The sequence below is a fragment of the Oncorhynchus clarkii genome, chromosome 17 (assembly GCF_045791955.1).
Source record: "Oncorhynchus clarkii lewisi isolate Uvic-CL-2024 chromosome 17, UVic_Ocla_1.0, whole genome shotgun sequence".
NCBI classification, from domain to species: domain Eukaryota; kingdom Metazoa; phylum Chordata; class Actinopteri; order Salmoniformes; family Salmonidae; genus Oncorhynchus; species Oncorhynchus clarkii.
The window spans coordinates 19,658,798-19,676,153 of NC_092163.1; the positions used below are offsets into that span (position 1 = coordinate 19,658,798).

At 43.6% G+C, this 17,356-nt stretch overlaps 1 protein-coding gene across 1 annotated transcript; it reads right to left on the bottom strand.

The window, feature by feature from the left end:
* Nucleotides 1–1,242: 1,242 nt before the first annotated feature.
* On the bottom strand, nt 1,243–15,379 carry LOC139370461 (envoplakin-like). The gene is made up of 22 exons (XM_071109956.1): nt 15,124–15,379; nt 12,428–12,527; nt 12,146–12,300; nt 11,646–11,769; nt 11,180–11,311; nt 11,019–11,060; nt 10,556–10,717; nt 10,252–10,359; nt 9,957–10,052; nt 9,591–9,704; nt 8,746–8,892; nt 8,219–8,373; nt 7,997–8,097; nt 7,500–7,660; nt 6,944–7,080; nt 6,677–6,815; nt 6,190–6,383; nt 5,870–6,020; nt 5,670–5,753; nt 5,442–5,549; nt 5,214–5,306; nt 1,243–5,060 (listed from the first exon to the last, which is right to left on the bottom strand). The coding sequence occupies exons 1-22, from the start codon at nt 15,174–15,176 to the stop codon at nt 1,671–1,673; spliced, it is 5,946 nt and encodes a 1,981-aa protein (XP_070966057.1). The 5' UTR covers nt 15,177–15,379; the 3' UTR covers nt 1,243–1,670.
* Between the last annotated feature and the right edge of the window lie 1,977 nt (nt 15,380–17,356).

Below are 17,356 nucleotides of genomic sequence, written 5' to 3' on the forward strand. Positions count from 1 at the left end.
GACTGGAGCGAATCAGTGGAATGTTATCAAATGCATGGAACATGGTTTCCAGGTGTTCGATGCCATTCCATTCGCTCCGTTCTGGCCATAATTTTGAGCCGTTCTTCCGTCAGCAGCCTCCCCTGGTACTGTCTTTAACACAGTATACCTAATAATAGTCAATAATCGTATTTTTTAAAATCCCTTTTGGATTGCATGGCTAACAGACCAGTTCATTTTCTAGATTGATGAATCTAGAAAAGGCTACACTATCTATCCAGCATGTAGCACCAAGTTGTTGTTCAGACTACATTTGTGGAACCCTTTGACCCCATCATTGGAGCCCAGTACATAGTTCTGGGCGAGATTGAAAAAGCAGAGGGTAAGATTAGGTTTTTATTTGGTTTATATGCTTTGCAACTCCCAAAACCCACATACCTATCTCTTCACAGGAGGTGATGGCGCATGCCCGTGTGCTGAACTGTGTGGATGGGGTCAACCTAGTCCTGCTACAGAGAGGTGTCAATTGACAGAGGAGCTACTTCAGAGAGGGGGGGGGAGCAAGGGAGATGCTGCTACTGCTGCTCGGCCACCTGCTCCTCTCTGACCTGGACCCAATAAGAATTAATCTGATACAGTGCTACTAGTGGAAAGTTATGAACCAGGTGGAATTTAATGACATGTTGTAATGTTTATATGACCTCAGATGGATCGTGTCAAAAGGTCAGATTTTTTTATGGTCGGGACATTTTCCCAAATAGCCGATTTACATGGGGATGTCAAGAATTATGAGACTCTGCCTTTCGCTAATTTAGAATGGCGAAGGGTGGAATTGGGATATAAAAAGACTTCTGATGAAATCCTGATTCGATACACAAAAGCTGCTTGTTCTGGTGCACTGTAAAGTCCTACCATTATTTGTCATACGATATCAATTCTGGAAGTCACCCTCTTCCTGCTGACAGAGTTAGGCAAGTTCACTGAATGTTGGGTCAGGTGTATGAAGTAGATCAAGAAAATGCATGCTTATATTCTTATTGTAGCTAATCTAAGATAAGAGAGAATGTTTGATGTAGCCATTTATGCAATGGTTGTATTTGTGAATGAAAACTGATATGTAGCTTGGAAATGTATATTTGTGAGAAACAAACAAATAAATTCTTCTTGATTTGATATTAGATGTATTTATGTATTTATGTGTTATCGTGTTGCTTTATTTTTTGGTAGTTAATTATTTTATTTTGTTGGAATTGAAGAAGCAAGCATGTTGACAATATAATCTTTAATGAGTAATTATTTTCTTGATACAGTATCAAGGTTGCATTTAAAAGGATCAGTGTCAGGAAAATAAGAAATAGACAAGCAAAACTTAGTCAATAACATTGCACCATGTCCCATCAGCTCTAGTAAAACAATAATATCAAGGATACATTTTTAAAAAACATAAAACTCCTTTGTCTTTTTCCTTTTTTAAAGTAGATTCTGCCATCTCCAAAGAATTTTGGTAAACAAAAGCAACTCAGCAGCAACAATCATGACCTTACAGTGAGCTACGCAATATTTTCAGACAAAATTAAAATTATACATTCTGGGTAGTATTGATATTTAAGTTTATACAATATAATTTGACTTCATATTAAAAATCACCCTAGAGACAAGAATACCCTCCAAGCACACTGTTAACAGGTCTATTATCTAGGAGAAAATCGATGAGAATTGTATGTAGGGGTGTAGCTGCTGCCAGACACTTTGGAGGAAGCAGGTAGCATCAGTAGGCCAGACTGAGGATCTGTCTTGCAGCGGGCCATCGCTTGCTTGTAGTTGATTTTATCCTTTGTTGTGGGGTCGACGATTTCCTTGGCGTAGTTGTACTCGTCCTGAAGCTCTCTCATCATGGTGCTGTCAATCATCTTGGCTCCAATGGCCTCCTGTATGCTCACACGGTCCGTGTTGTTGGGATTTACCAGCCCTCCTGTCAGGTGTTGCACCTCCATGTAACGCAGGGCAGTTTCTTTGGGCATCCAACCTTTCAGGACGGCCCCTCCCACCGACAGGCGTTCTCTGGTCGTGGGGTCCTCCACGCCAGTGTAGGCTTTCTGGGCATTGAGTAGACTCTGCAGTTGGCTCGAATCGATGAGGTCCCTCTCGGCTGCTTTGTGGACCGAGTATCTCTCCTTGTTGCTGATGTCAACGATGCCCCCTGTAGCAGCCTGTGCTTCCAACAGCTTTTGTGCCGTGCCGCTTTCGATTAGCTTGCGGGCCACTGCACTGCGTATGGAGAAGCACGTGTCGGTGTTTGTGTCAATTACACCAGCGATAGGATATCTCTCCTTAGGGGCAGGAACAGGGGCGCTGCTGGTAGGGGACGACTTTAGCGAGGATTCCAGCTTTGATGTGATTGAGTTGAACTTGGGCTGTTTTTCTTTTTCACCTGCGACAAGAAGTGCAAACTCTGAAATGGGCATTTTCCCATCCTTGTATTTTTGAAAATCATACTGGGTCAGTTTTCCATCTCTCAAGGCATTTTTGATAGAGTACTGCTTGCCGCTCTTGCGATCCTGCAGCACAGAGGTCTCCCCATTAGGTCCCATCGAAGTTATTTCCTCCCAATCACACTCCAGCTCTTGCAGATGCATGTACTGGGCACGGTCGATCAGTCCCTGCAGGTAGGCTTCATATGGAGATAGTTCTTTGCCAGTATCAGGGTCCAAGATGGTGATTTTAGTGGAGACATTGGTATCCTTTGTCTGGGTCTCTGTATTGTCTTCCTTCTCCTTTTCCCTCTGGAGTATCCTGATGGCGTTGTCTTTCTGGTGGATCGTGTCTTTCTCGTCCAGTATCTCCCTCTCCAGACGCTGCACGTCAGACTCCATCTTGACGCTCTTTTGTCTGTTGATCTGGCTTCTCTCGCTCATCAGCTTGGTCTGCTGCTGGAACGATAAGCTGATGTCTTGCCTCTCAGACTCCAACTTCCTCAGCTCCCGGGTGAGGTTGTCTTTCTCCCTCTGCGAGGCGTCCCTGGCCAGAATGAGACTTGTCTCTTCCCGAGAAGTGCTCGACTGACTGCCATTCAGTCGGTTGAGTTTGTCAGAGAGCTGTTTGATTTTTTCCTCCAGGTCCTGCCTGGCATGTTTCTCCTGAGACACCAGGCCCTTCAGGCGGTATCTCTCTGCTTCTACAGCCTGGTCTTTCTCCACCCGGATCACCTCTTTGTACACCGTCTTCTCTACGGCCTTTTCTCGCTGAATGAGCTCAAGCTTGACATTAGTGTTCCTGATGTTTCTCTGAATATTCAGGACGTCATTGGTTTCCTTGTCCATGTCTGAGCGAAGACCGTTGGTCATCCTCTCCAGTCTAGGGTCTCTCTCAACTTTCAGGACCTCCTCGACAATGATACTCTCCTCGATGGGCGGTGGGGCATTCTCCAGCTCTTTGATGCGCAGTTTGATCTGTTTCAGTTCAGACTCCACTTTAATCTTCTTCTGATGTTCATCACTCTGCTTTAGGATGTTCTCCTTCTCCTCCACTAAGGTTTTAAGTTTTTGCATCTCAAGCTCTAGCTGCCGGCGGGACTTAACCTCCTCATCAAGGCTCCTGCCAAGCTTATCATGCTCAACTATTTGCTTGGGGTCCTTCTGTAGACGCACCACCTCCTGCACCACCACTTTTTCCTCTGGCTTTTGTCTCTCCAGCAGGATGTACTTGTTTTGCAGGTCGAACACCATCTCCTCCGTGGTACGGCGACACTGTTGCTCATCGCGTACCTCCTTTCTCAGCCGATCTGCCTCCTTCTCCAAGAGTGGATCATCCTCATACTTGAAGATATCTTTGGTCATCAGCTTTGTCTCCACCTTGGATTTTTCTGCTTTCCACTCGTCCCTCTCTTTTCTCAGGAGGTTAATCTGGTCCTCTACATTATTGTAAGTTCGGTGCACATAGTTCACCTGATCATTGAGCCTCTGTATCTCTCTTTCGTTCTCAGGGCTCCTCTCCTCTTTCACCACGTCTTGGATGACTTCCTTCAGCTCCACCTTTGGCTTCTTGGAACGCAGGGCTTCCAGATCGACCATGACCAAAGTGATCTTGTCCTGTAAGTCAGAACGCTGCTTGTTGAAGTCTTGAACATCTTTCTTCAGACGCATTATCTCCGACTCTGTTTGTGGATCTATGCGGTAGATCTCATTGACAATTTCCTTGAGTTCGACCTTGGGCTTCCACTGCCCCACCTCGCTATACCGAATTTTGAGTTGAGAGACCTCCTTGACCAGGGAGTCTGTCTCAATTTTCTCTCCCTCTAGGCCTGATCGAATCCTCTTGGATTCATTGATGAGCTCAGGGTCCTGTTCGACTTTCTTCACCTCCCTGGTGACCACCTTGGGCTGAATGGTGGGAATGATCCTCTCCAATGCATTGATCTGGCTCCTTGTTTGGAAGATCTCATCATTCAGAGTCTTGCTCTTGTTGCCTTCATCTGTGATTTCCTTCTCAAAGGTTTTAACAGCCTTGAGCATCTCTGGATCCTTCTCCAATCGAATCACCTCCTTTTTCATAACCTTCTCCCTGATGTTGGGTCTTGTAGCATTCAGGATGGTGACCTCTGTCTTCTGTTGAATGACTTCGCCCTCTTTTACTCGTACCTCATTCTTTATCTTGCCGATCTCATCTTTTAACTTGGAGGCTTCTACATCCAACTGAGGATCTCTCTCAAACTCAGTCACCTCTCTAGTCACCAGTTTGGGCTTGATGCACTTGAGGTCGTCCCCAAAAGTAGCGATTTTGATTTTAACACCCTCGATCTCACCCTGGGTACGGCTGCGCTTCAAGGCCTCTTTGTGGATTTGGTCCTCTAGATCTTTTAGGTCGGTTTCCAGTTTAGGGTCGCGGTAGTACTCGAGCACCTCCTTCTCCTCAACTCGATGCATCCCTTTACGGCTCTTCAGAGACAGCATCCTGGTCTTGAACGTTGCCACGTCAGTCTCAGCACGGCTGCGTCTATCGCTCTCCGCACTCAACTCTTGCTGCAGGCTCTTTATGTTCATGGTTGATTTTATGGTCGGTTCTATGGATTGTTTCTCATGTTTCTGCAAAAAGTAAAACAAAAAAAGCATAGTTTTAAAAGCAATTTCAGGGAAAATACTTCAACATTTTCATAATTTTGTATCCGAAACACATTCAATTGATCAAAACTGGCAGTGGGAAAGAAGTTTTATGTTTAGCTAGATTTTCCAACTCACCTGAGCGATGAGGTTCTTAGCAAAGCCCATCTGATTGAGCAGCTGGTCATTCTCAGCGGACGTTTTAGCATAGTGGTTCACCACAGCCTTTTCCTGTAATACACAAAGAAGCACAGCCATCCTTCAGCTCACAGTGCTCAAGAAAACATGCAGGAAACATGACGCACCCTACACTGGTCTGCATAGAAGTGGATAAACATGAATGTCATTCCATCCTTTGTGTATTACCTGGTTCTGCACAGTATCAGCAAGGGTGGAGGTGTGACGTGTTTTGGAATCTTTGCCTCCCACATTGTCGAGGGTGCTGCTGTATTTGTCAGTGTTGACCTCATATTCCTGCACAAGCAGTTGAATTAAAGATTTTATTATTCAATATCCAAATATTCAAATATATGTTACACAAATACAAGGTTAATCATGATGCAGTAGGATAATGTAACTTAATCGGAGTCTTACATTGAGGATATTCTGCAAATCTTGGGAAAGGTCAAGCACTCTGTCCAGGTCGTCTCCCTTCCTCTTGATGTCATCCACCACCCTCTGCAATATAAATTACTAAATTAAACTTGATTGCAAAATATGTGTCTTACAATGATATTTTAAGAATATCACCAACAATTTCAGAGCTTCTTGACACACAACACAAACAGACTGACCTTCTGGGAAGTCTGCTTGGAGTTGACCTGTGATAGGTCATCGCTGGGGCTGATCTTGTTGTCAGGCAGATTTTTCAGGAAGAAGTTCAGAGATTTGCTTGTGTTCTGGAATTCCTGGTTCTTGCCTGCAGCCTCTTGCAAGAGGCCCTCTCTGAGACAGAAAAACACAATGATAAACACTTTTGTGGTGACAAACTGAAAACAATTATTATTTTCATCTGACGTTCGAGCAAACAAATGGACTATTTTGATACCATATATTTGCAGACATGGTGTGTGTGGTCAACGTTAGCTAACAGGCAAAGTGGCCCTGGGCTCACCTCTCCTTCAGTTGGTTGTTGACGTTAGAGTAGCGGTTCTGTAGTTGTTTGACCTGGGTCCCCTGGCGATGGATGTCTGGGCAGTACTCCTGGTAGCCCTGCTGCAGGGAACTACACAGCTGCTCGCTGGTCTCCAGGTCCTGGCCCAGCTTCTTCAGTTCATCCTGAGAGCCCGCCACATCCTTACGCAGACTCTGTAGAGAACCGATATGATAAATATGTGTCCTGGTGGGGTGCTTTTAGCTAAATTAGAAGGGATGACTGATATGTGCAGTCAAATTATATAGTCCTTTATTACTTCAAGTCAACTACTAGGGTATTCTCTGGTCCAATTTGTTCAAGGATACTGTAGAATCTATTTGGTTCTCTTGAGAAAGTTGAGTTGTGTCCAGAATGGCACACTAATCCAAGGCAGTGTAGGCAATGGTCCTGGTCAAAAGTAGTTCAATATATAGGGAATAGGGTGCACTGGTAATGTCCCACCCACCTGGATCTCCTGGGTGCGGGCCTGAATAGCATTGGGGACATCTGGGATAGGGCCATCCTTATTCAGCTTTTCCTCAAAGCCAGAGACGATGCCATCCACTTTCTTGATCTGCTTCTCCAGGTTCAGAGATGCATTAGCCCTATAGAAGAAATGGCAAAAAAATTAAACAATAATTAACCCCAAGATCTGCTGTTTGATTCTATTTTCTGATAATATATCAATAAGACAGGTGATCGGTGATAATGTATGTTTGTAAAATGGTTGTACTTCTTGTTAAATAGCTCGGCCAGGGCTGCGATGCTATCTTGCTTGTCCTTGGCAGCTTGAAGTTTGGCTGCAAGGCCTTTGGAGATGTCCTTCTCCAACTTCGGCTGCTCCATAGCTGCCAGAGCATCTGCTGCTTTCTACAAGAGATACAACCACCATATCATTAGGATCAGTACCATCCTCACCAACAATAGCATAACTATCATCATCATCGCCGTAGACATTAGACTCATCATCATTGTCATCATCATCTTTAGGAGGCACGAATCCATCAATGTCATCAATGTCAACCTATAATTATTCAGATTTAGTGATTTTAACAGCATGAAGATATATTGTACAGTTACAATGGCTGGTAGACGTCTATCAAAAGTAGTGGAATAGGGTGCCATTTCGGTTGTCCCCTTAGACTGTGCCTGAGGCTGGTCTAATGGGTAATGGGTACGAATCCCGGCTCCACCTCTACTCTCTTTCTCCCTCCTTCTCTGTCTCCTTGCTCATTTCCACTTGTATCTGTCTCAATAAAGTTAAAAACAAGACTCTCTCTCTCTCTCACCTCTTGATCCTTCAGCCTCTTGGCCAGGTCGGCGGTGGGGTCACTGCGGTCCAGCGGGGCCCTCAGACGGCTCAACATGCCCTGCTTGGCTTTGACCAGGTCCTCATCCAGTTTATCCAGCTGACTGGCCGCGGCTTTAGCTTTGGGGTTGGACGGTGGGGCTACGTGGGGGACACAGGGCAATGATAATCTGGCCTAATCAAAAGTAGTGCACTATGTAGGGAAAAGGGGGCCATTATATCTGCAGCTGTAGTTAATTTCACACATTGTATATGTACACATGTCCCATAAATACACTTTGGCTTGGGGTTTACATGACGTGATGAATTGAATGTGATATCACAATGTGGTTTAGGGACAATGTTGAATCAAAAGTTGGAGAAGCCATTTCTCCTTATTTACAGTTAAGGATCCTAGCAGTAACAGTAGCAGTTACAGAGTTATTTGGAAGGCTTTGTTTTGGGGTACTGGGATTAATGGAGCAACTTTTTCCTCACCTGTGTATACGGGTTTCTCTTCGACACAACGGATCTTGTCCTTCATTGTGCCTAAATAAACAGCCCTCCTCTTCTTGATGTCGTCAAGCACATCACCATGTCTGTGCGCGCACACACAAAAATCGTTAGAACTGAGGCATTTTAATTCACAAAATTGACGTATTATTTTTCCATATGCTTGTCATATAATTGACATAAATTACATATTCTCCTGTTGCTTACATGTCTACGGTGGCAATGGCCTCTGGGTCAGGGGGTGGGATCAGGAAGCAGACCCCTGGAAAGGTTTTGGTTGCCCCACTGCTGGTCAATACGTTCCAGTTCTCAACGTCTGAATTCGACTTGAGGGTGAACTTGTCCCCTCGAGTGAGTTCAGCCTAAAAGAACACAAAGAGAGAACTTTCCTCAGAATGGATCACATGTAAATATTCCTTTTCATCTCACAAACACAATGCCCAATACTGAGGTATCTAGGAACTTTAATTTACTTTAGTGAGTTCCCTAGTTACAGTAATGTTTGATTTTGTGATGTTTACATGAGCCTACATTGCGTCGCATGCCTTGACACACCTCTCAGTGCCGTGGTAGAGCATTCTATTCTATTCTAGTAGTCACGTCATTGCTTAGTAGCTTTATCAAAGATTCTACAGAGGTTTGGAACCCGCTTTGACTTCATACCGTAACCTGTGGTGGAGGCTCCAGGACAGGGTCAAAGTTAAAAGGTGAGAGGTCAGAGCAGCTGGTCATACCTTCTCAGTCTTCCAGTCACAGAGGGAATCCACGGTGGTGGACCTGGTGGGCGGGCAGCGGCGCAGCTTGAGGGGGGCGATGGTGGTGCTCCTCTTCCTCAGGTCAGCCAGGAGCTGCTCGTTACGTTGCACCGTGCTCTCCTCCGCCTGAGAGAGAGAGAGAGAGAGAGAGAGAGAGAGAGAGAGAGAGAGAGAGAGAGAGAGAGAGAGAGAGAGAGAGAGAGAGAGAGTGGTAAAGCGAAATTGCGGAATTAGGACCAGCTGCATTGCATTTCGGCATAACCCTTTTTCTTCACATTATTTACATAATGTAGTAGGGTAATGTCATGATAACGTCTGATAATGTGTGAAAGAAATGCAATGTCTTTAGAAGTGAAGTGTTAGCATGCACACTACCATTTATTTCTCTATTGTGGTGCAGGGAGTTAAAGCCCACTAATTGACATTGTAGAAAAAAAGGCTGGTCTTGAAAAGGGTTTTTGTACATGTATTTTACATTGATAATAAATGTGCAGAGGTAAAAGCATGAGTTTAAAAAAAATTTGTTCAATATGAAATGCAATGTAGCATCTTTATGTTTCCTGGGTGTGTTGAAAGTTTACTGCGCAAGTTAACACCGAAGATTCAATGAGATTGGAACTGCATCCAGATGTACAATAGATAATAGTGTTCACATCCTGGCATTACCTATATTTGTATTTGTGTGTGTGTGTGTGTGTGTGTGTGTGTGTGTGTGTGTGTGTGTGTGTGTGTGTGTGTGTGTGTGTGTGTGTCGGAGAGGCTGGGAAAAAAGCAGAAGACAAATTTCCATCTAGTATGGACTAATGAACGATATCTTATTTTACCTCCAGTTGAAGAGTCATCGCTGAGCCACTCTTCCCAGTTGTGCCTTCCACTTTCTTCAGGCTAGAGTTGAGTTCACTCAGAGACTCCGATAGTGTCTCCACATCTAGTTGGTACTGAACAGGGACACAGACAGACAACACATCATAACATGGTACCTTTTTCACATACAGTATCTTTGACCTATCCAGGTTACTGATCATGCTGCAGTTTGAATGTCTATGGTAATGTGCTTAGGGACATTTCTGGTTCAAAACCAAACAGAAGATACCCTTTCCATTCTGACAATAAAAGCAGGAATCTGAATATTATTCTAAGCTGATGTAGATACTATGAAGCCTTGTTAATGTATTCTGAGTGACATGTACCTTCTTGAAATCCTCTATGTAATCCAGATGGGTCTCTTGGCAGATGCACAGGTTGAGGAACTTCTGCCACTCATTCCGCAAAGAATCTCTCTGAGCCTGAAACAAGTATAAAGATGAAGGCATCACGTAAAGGGAAAATCTCGATATCTTTCAGGAACATTGTAAACTTGGTGGACCTAAATGTAGAAGTCTAATCTATAGAAGAGTGATTGATTCCTGATTGAAGACAATGTAAAATGGTAATCGTCTAGAAGGGGAGGTGTACTTAAAGTTGTAATTGGTTATTGGCATGTACCTGTATTGTGGTGCTGGCCGGGTGCTTCAGCTCAAGGAGTCGATCACCGTCATCCTGGAGTTTGTTCACTTCGCTTTCATGGGACAGCAAGCTGTTGTTCTTGAAGTTCTGATTGAGATAAAAAAATAAAAAAATAAATATGATGCCCCTGAACATGGCTCATTCAGTAATGGAAAACTAAATGTACATCCATGCCAGAAACCTATGAAGCAGCTCCTCAAGCAACAGTTTCATACTTTATTGTTATATTAAGGCTTATTGACATTGAGTGACACTCTATTTGACCCCTAAGATGGACTCTCACCTCATACTGTCTGCGGACGTCCGGAGGGTCCAACATGTGGTCGCTCCAGTCCTGTTTCAGGATTTTTGTCTGTTCGTCTCCGAGATAAGTCAGCTCCTTGTTACAGCTCTGCATGTAGTCATACAGACTGCTTAGGTAGTGGTGCCGCCATTTTGAATTGTCCTGTGGGAATAGAACAATATTATATAACAACTGTAAAGAGCCACAAAAAAAAAAAGAGAACATATGTTTCAATTACTTTTAGGTTGAAAGTGAAATCCCACCGATCCCATCAGAGGAGGCTGGTGGGAGGAGCTATAGGAATAAATGGAACGGTATCAAACACATCAAACATTTGGAAACCGCATGTTGGACTCTGTTCCATTTATTCCATTCCAGCCATTACAATGACCCCGTCCTCCTATACCTCCTCCCACAAGCCTCCTCTGGATCTCACAGTACCCATATGATAACTATGACTTACCAAAATATTGTTGTATTGCTTCTTGATGGCAGCATACTCCTCCTGAAACACAAATGAATTGTTGTCATGTTCACTAGCTACAAGATGTTTCCAAACACGTCCATTAAATCCATGAACCCTTGAATTCATCGTCACGGAGATGAGAGAGTTGAAGGGGTTACCTTGGTGCTGGTGGAGCTGAGGCTGAGCTGAGAGCTGTAGGCCTCGATCTCCTTGTGCAGTATGTTGTGGGCGGCGATCTGCTTCTTCAGGTCAGCCATGGTGGGCCCGTACTCTTCCGTGTTCACCTCCCTCTGAGAGACAGACACGCAGAAGGGTATGGTCAGTCATGGACACAATTAGACTCGGCTTTATGGTAGTATGCATTCTTATGGGGTATCTTAAATGAGCATGAACTGTAGGATAACGATGAACTGAACGTTGTGTACTGTTGTGTTAGTTGTGTTGTGTACTGTTGGGTTAGCTAAGTCAGTCAGTATATAGTACAACTGAAGTAAAGTTCAGCTTGGATTGGTCAACAGAACAGTTTGTCAAGGGGATGAGCACCATGATTCTATAAGGATGTTTACAATAGGGAGGCTTGGTCTTAAGTTAGTTGCCAAAGAAGAAGAGGACACTTGATTTCACCTGTTTCTGATTGAGCACTGAAGCCCAGTCGATTCTGGGCTTCAGCTCCACATCGTTGACAGGCTCATAGATGTCCCGGTAGATGGCACAGTCTTTCAGCCAGCGGTCATGAAGGTGTCTGACACTGGAATGACCAAAAGGTTGAGGAAGGGAGGGGAAAATACGTTTAGTATGTTTAGCATGAGCATGATAACAAAGAGAACTGGCAAGAGAAACATTTTATTTACATTTTAGTAAATAAATCAGGCTGGACCTTACTGTATCCCCCAATGATCAAATGTCTTAAAGGGAAAGATGGATTTCTGCAGAGACTCATTTTTTTGAAGCAGCTAAAGAGCCCAAACGATATCAGCGTTCATAAGAGATATCCCACTGGGCACACACTGGTTTAATCAACATTGTTTCCATATCATTTCAATGAAACTGTGTTGAACCAATGTGGAATAAACGTTGAATTCATGTCTGTGCCCAGTGGGATGGGCCTAGAAGAGGTCACTCACTCGCTCTCTATCTCGCTGCCTTGAGGGTGTTTGTACTTCTTGGCCTTGTCCACATCCAGGAAGAGGTCATTCAGCAGGCCCTCAGCCTCAGACAGGTTGCTTGCCACCACTTTCTGGTGCTGGAGGGGCTGGTTTTTCTTCTCATTCTCTTCATCCTACATGGCAATGGGGGTGAAGACAGTAGGTGAGTCCAGAGAACGAATAGTGGCCAGAATTTAAGTCCATGGAAACACTATTATTTAGAGAGAAAGAAAGAGAGAGACCGTCGGTATGTGTTCTCACCACAGCAAGTAGCTCTTCGGCCCGGAGGACATCTTTCTCCACCTGGTCGGAATTCTTTTGCATGCGTGCAATCACCAAGGCCAAGTCGTTGGCTGTGGAACTGTTTAGAGGGCAAAGGTTAAAGGTTAAAGATTTAGAAAAATAGCAAAGAAGATACAAAATGCAAAGAGGAAAGAGGCAGAGAGAGGAATGTGGAAATGGAATCTCTGTCTGAATCCTATCAATAATTTAAAAAAAGTTTGGGACCATTTACGAGCGTCTGAGTTGTTGTCCTTGACTTAAGTGACCAATGAAGGTCAAGGTTCTAAACATTTAAGATGGATGCTGAGGCCATTATCCTTGTGTAAGCTATCCAGTTACAAAACCTAACACGCCAAATCATTAGATATAAAACCACAGGCTAAGAATAGATAGTGACACAGGCAGAGTAGATGTGTGTGAAGATGTCCTCCGTGAACTAACTTCCCTTTGTCCAAAATCAACACTTTATCCAAGACTAACAAAAGTCCAAATGTATGACTAGGACCAGAGTTCTTTGTGACTTGACCAGGAAGAACTCTGGGCCATAGCTAGAACCTATAACTAGGGCACTGAGTTCTTGATGTTCAGGAAAAACTCCTGGCCCTACATAAGACAACACTCTTGAACTGAAACCAAAGTGAGTACCAAAAGGCACCCTATTCCCTTCGTAGTGCAGTACTTTTGACCATATCTCTGGTCAAATGTAGTGCACTACGCAGGGAATAGTGTGCCATTTGGGACATACACCAATGGTCTCTAGAGGTAACGACCTGGGATCAACAGGAGGGTGAATCACTTCCCCTGCCCCACCTGAGAATTCCCAAAATGCTGTTTGTTTGTCTCTCTCAACTATTTGTTTGTCTCTCTGTCACTCCCTCTGTGTGACTGTGACGACCTGTATTGCTCTCTCTCCCTGCCGACCTAGTGGGTACTCTCCCAGGGCAGTGTTCAAGGTAGAGCATTGATCTCCAGAGTGTTGGAAGTGTGTTGAATACTTCTCCACAGCTTTGAATCCAGGCTATTCAGATTGCCTGGTAAACTGTTAAATACAGTATGTAACTGTCGTCTTACAACTTCATCTGAGTTGGGATCAATTCATTTCACCAATTCAGGTGATATACAGTGCATGTGTAGAAAATAGTCCACTACTTTAACTGTGTAGTTGAATTTGCTGAACTGACTACATTTGACGACCCCAACATTTTTGCCCATGTTCCTTTTAACCTAAGGATCCATTTTGACATGAAAGTGTTATCAACAGTAAAACATGTATTATGATGTAATGAGATTACATATGCTTGTACCAGCACATTCAGTAATACATAGATCTGTGTTCTCACGTCAACCTGCCCCTGTGGACCATGCCAGCACTGAAGTCACTAACCTCCCCTTTAAATACCAGCACTGAAGTCACTAACCTCCCCTTTAAATACCAGCACTGAAGTCACTAACCTCCCCTTTAAATACCAGCACTACAGGACTCACAAACCTCCTCTTTAAACACCACTATCCCTCCAATGACAACTTCTACAGGTGATGGACCGGGTGAAATATTTAAGTGCCTTAAACACATTAAATGCAGGCCCTAGACTTTACACGAATGCCCTCCGCCACAACTAAGATAGACCTACTATACTAAAATATCTTCGCTGTCATTAAATGCTTCATCAACAGTTGTACTGTAGCACACTTCACAGTGCTGATACAGATGTTTCAATTGTGTTTAATAACAGAGAGACAAGCAGTCTATCAATCAGACAAGGACATTCCCTTTAAATATCCCATTTGCACCACCGTGGCGGGAGGGTGAGCCAACACCCATAGGAAGTGGAGTAACCAGCTGAACAGCACAGACAGAGGCCTTATCTGCCCTGCCCTGATCAGCAGGGCCATCAGACACACAGTGACCCTGAGGCAGGGTGAAACCAGTGGCACTCCTCTCACTCTGAATGGTCATCACCTCTACCTTTCATCTCAGTCCAGGTGTTGTGCATGGATACTATAAGACAATCCTCCTGTTATTATAGCATCACAATGATCAAACACACCTTCCATGTATTCACGCGTCAAGCATTTTCATTTCTATCTTTCTCACGGGAGTCTTTCCACCAGGGTTACACCCATAGACGTACAGGTTAACGTCAGTCTCCTTTGACTCAACATGAACACCAACCATCCTGGTGCTAAGCTGCCTTTGCCGAGGTCAGGTTTGATTTTCAACCTTAGGGAGGCTCAAGTGATTCATATTTTTCTATAGGGTGACATTTGATTTATCGCTAATTTAGGCCTACAGGCTATGCTGGTGATGATGCATTGACATAGGAGTCATAATTGATGGATGAACATTGATAAAAAAATATGTGTCCCTACCTACCTTATCTAAGTACTGTATGTCCTACTCTTTCGTGGTAATGTAGAAATCTTGAAGCCATCATATATCCCTCCACGGGGAACGTTATAATGACATGAATAGTCACCAAATCAATGTGAATCTAATGAGCCGTACCATTTGATAAACGTCATCACATTTTAAAATCTGTTTTACGTGACCTGAAAACAAACACACACACACACACACACACAGGTGACGGAAACCCTCTACCGCTACTCCTGAGCAAAGGGTAGGGTGGAGGAGGTTGCATGACCGAGTTTGCTATCGTTCCTTAAAGACTTACGTGCTGATCTTGCTGGACCCCTTCAAGGTAGTACTGTCCTTCTTCTTGAACATCCTGGATCTTTTGGTGAGTGGACGTTCCACTCCACGGACAGAACTCAAGTCTCTCTGGTCCCCTTACACTCTCTGTTCCTCTCTCGCTGTCACAGATAAGATACACACTCCCTGTGCGTATTTTAGTGTGTGTCCCTGTTGGTGTCAGCACTATGATTAAGCTGACTGAAAGAGTACCTGTGCCCCTCCCTGTTAACAAGTGTGTCTACTCAACACCCAGACAATCTATTTAGTTCCACAGGACCGGGCCAACCTGTTCTACACACTCCTCCTTCTCCTCACTCACCTCTATAGTTCAACCCTCCCCGTTCATTAGTTCACTGTCACTCATTGAGGTTTTCTAAAGTCACTGTCGCTATTTTGCTAGGGAGTTAGTCTGGAGAAACATTCCGTTTCTATAAGGATCAGTGTAGAATAACATATGGGCTTGTGGGTAATTAGATACTAATAAGTAGTGGAGGTACTGTAAACCTTAAACAAGGCAAGATGAAGTACAATCCTATCTTAGTGGATGCCTGTGTACTCTGTTCCTATAGTGTGTGTGTGTGTGTGTGTGTGTGGGGGGGGGGGCATAAACAAATAGAAATGTTGATATTGTAAAACTGGTCGGCCCGCCGGCGGTTTTATTTTGCCCCCCCAAGTTTTTAAAATGTTCATTGTTGCACATAAAAGACTAAAAACACCAGCAAATCAGCTCCAAGTGATTTTCATTTAGGAAATCTGTTCCCAAGTATTCCCACGCGCAATACAGAGGCACGTGATCATCTGCAAACGTAAGAAAGGTTCGAAATTATGATGTTTTAGTAAAATATATCTGTTTGGGCTTCTTGCGGTCAATTTGCAGTTTATAAATGATTTGTAATTATGTTCCGGCCGCCCGGCCATCAGCTCAAGAGAAAAACAATTGGCCCTCAGCAGATAGATGGTTTACTGTGTGATGATCCCTGTTGTAACACAATCCATTTCCAAGTATTACATTGAATTTAAAAAGCAACAAACATCTTTCTGAATCAAAGTTCAGAATGTTAGAATGTCTCCAACAGATAAATGGTCTTTTACACATACCATCAGAAAATTGGGTCTGTTATGTACATTACTGGTACATATTCCTTACAGTGGGCTTCAACCAAGCTAAACTGTCACAAATGTGATCAGATTTCTCTATGGGGGCTTATGTCAAATTTAAGTGACCTTGCTTTAGTTTTTTACATTTTATACAAAGCTTCAAAATTCATTTCATACACTGTTGGAGTAAACATGGGAAAGTTATGCTGCTTTGAAAGTTGATCAACTTGCTATCCCATTTAGGAGAAAATTATTTTCACACTTCCTAGGGAGCTCTTCTTTGTGAACGCCCATTCAGCATCGTTCCCACTCTCTTAAGCCCCACCCATCTCTTTAAGAATTCACATGTAATCACAAAACCAACCGTCAGTATGGTTAACCCAACCATTATCTCAGCCCATCATGGCTCTCCATGAAGGATCCCGTCTTTCTCCCCATACAGCTCAGTGCATTCTCCTTGGCTAAACTAGGCTCATCATTTAGCATTTGTATTCATATTTATGGTTCTCATACAAGTTTGTAATTAAGACACGTGAAAGTTCACATCTTCAAGAAGCCATTTTTGCAACCAAAAACAGCCCTACTGTGAAGTAGAAACTAGCGTCAGACGACTCCTTTGAGATGGCCTGTCACAAATCTACAATAAAGTTTGATATTATCCTCAATTACCTAGCTATGGACAGGAGACTGCTGTGCACCTTTATAAAACCAGATATCAAAGCTATTAATGCTCTTATCAATAGGTTGACCAGCAATCAACAAGGAACAGGATAGAGGCCTAGAATGACTTATTGGGAGTGATCTAAGACAAGGGACATCTCAACTAGTAGGCCCAATGCAAAATATTTTATCATACAAATACTCCATACATCGATAGTGTCCTTGTTTGCCAAACAGAAGACTTCTACATTCATTCGTAATTAGGGTTTCTGCTAAACTTATCAACAGTGGGAGATGGAGAGGAATAAAGTGGAGGCAGAGAGCACACATTTGTTATATGCTCGGTCACATTTGAGGGGGCTTCGCAATCGGAACTAAGTAACTTCCTCATGTGATCTGTGTTTCTAATAAACCCAGAAACTCTCATGGGTTTAGTTACTCATGGGGGGGAGAGT

What these genes read in the sequence shown, in the direction of transcription:
- LOC139370461 (XM_071109956.1), bottom strand. Translation starts at nt 15,176, where the DNA reads ATGTTCAAGAAGAAGGACAGTACTACCTTGAAGGGGTCCAGCAAGATC. An exon ending in AGAGGCTGAAGGATCAAGAG is followed by an intron (nt 7,081 to 7,499) that starts GTGAGAGAGAGA and finishes TATCTCTTGTAG; the next exon opens with AAAGCAGCAGATGCTCTGGC. An exon ending in CCAAGCAGACTTCCCAGAAG is followed by an intron (nt 5,754 to 5,869) that starts GTCAGTCTGTTT and finishes TTTATATTGCAG; the next exon opens with AGGGTGGTGGATGACATCAA.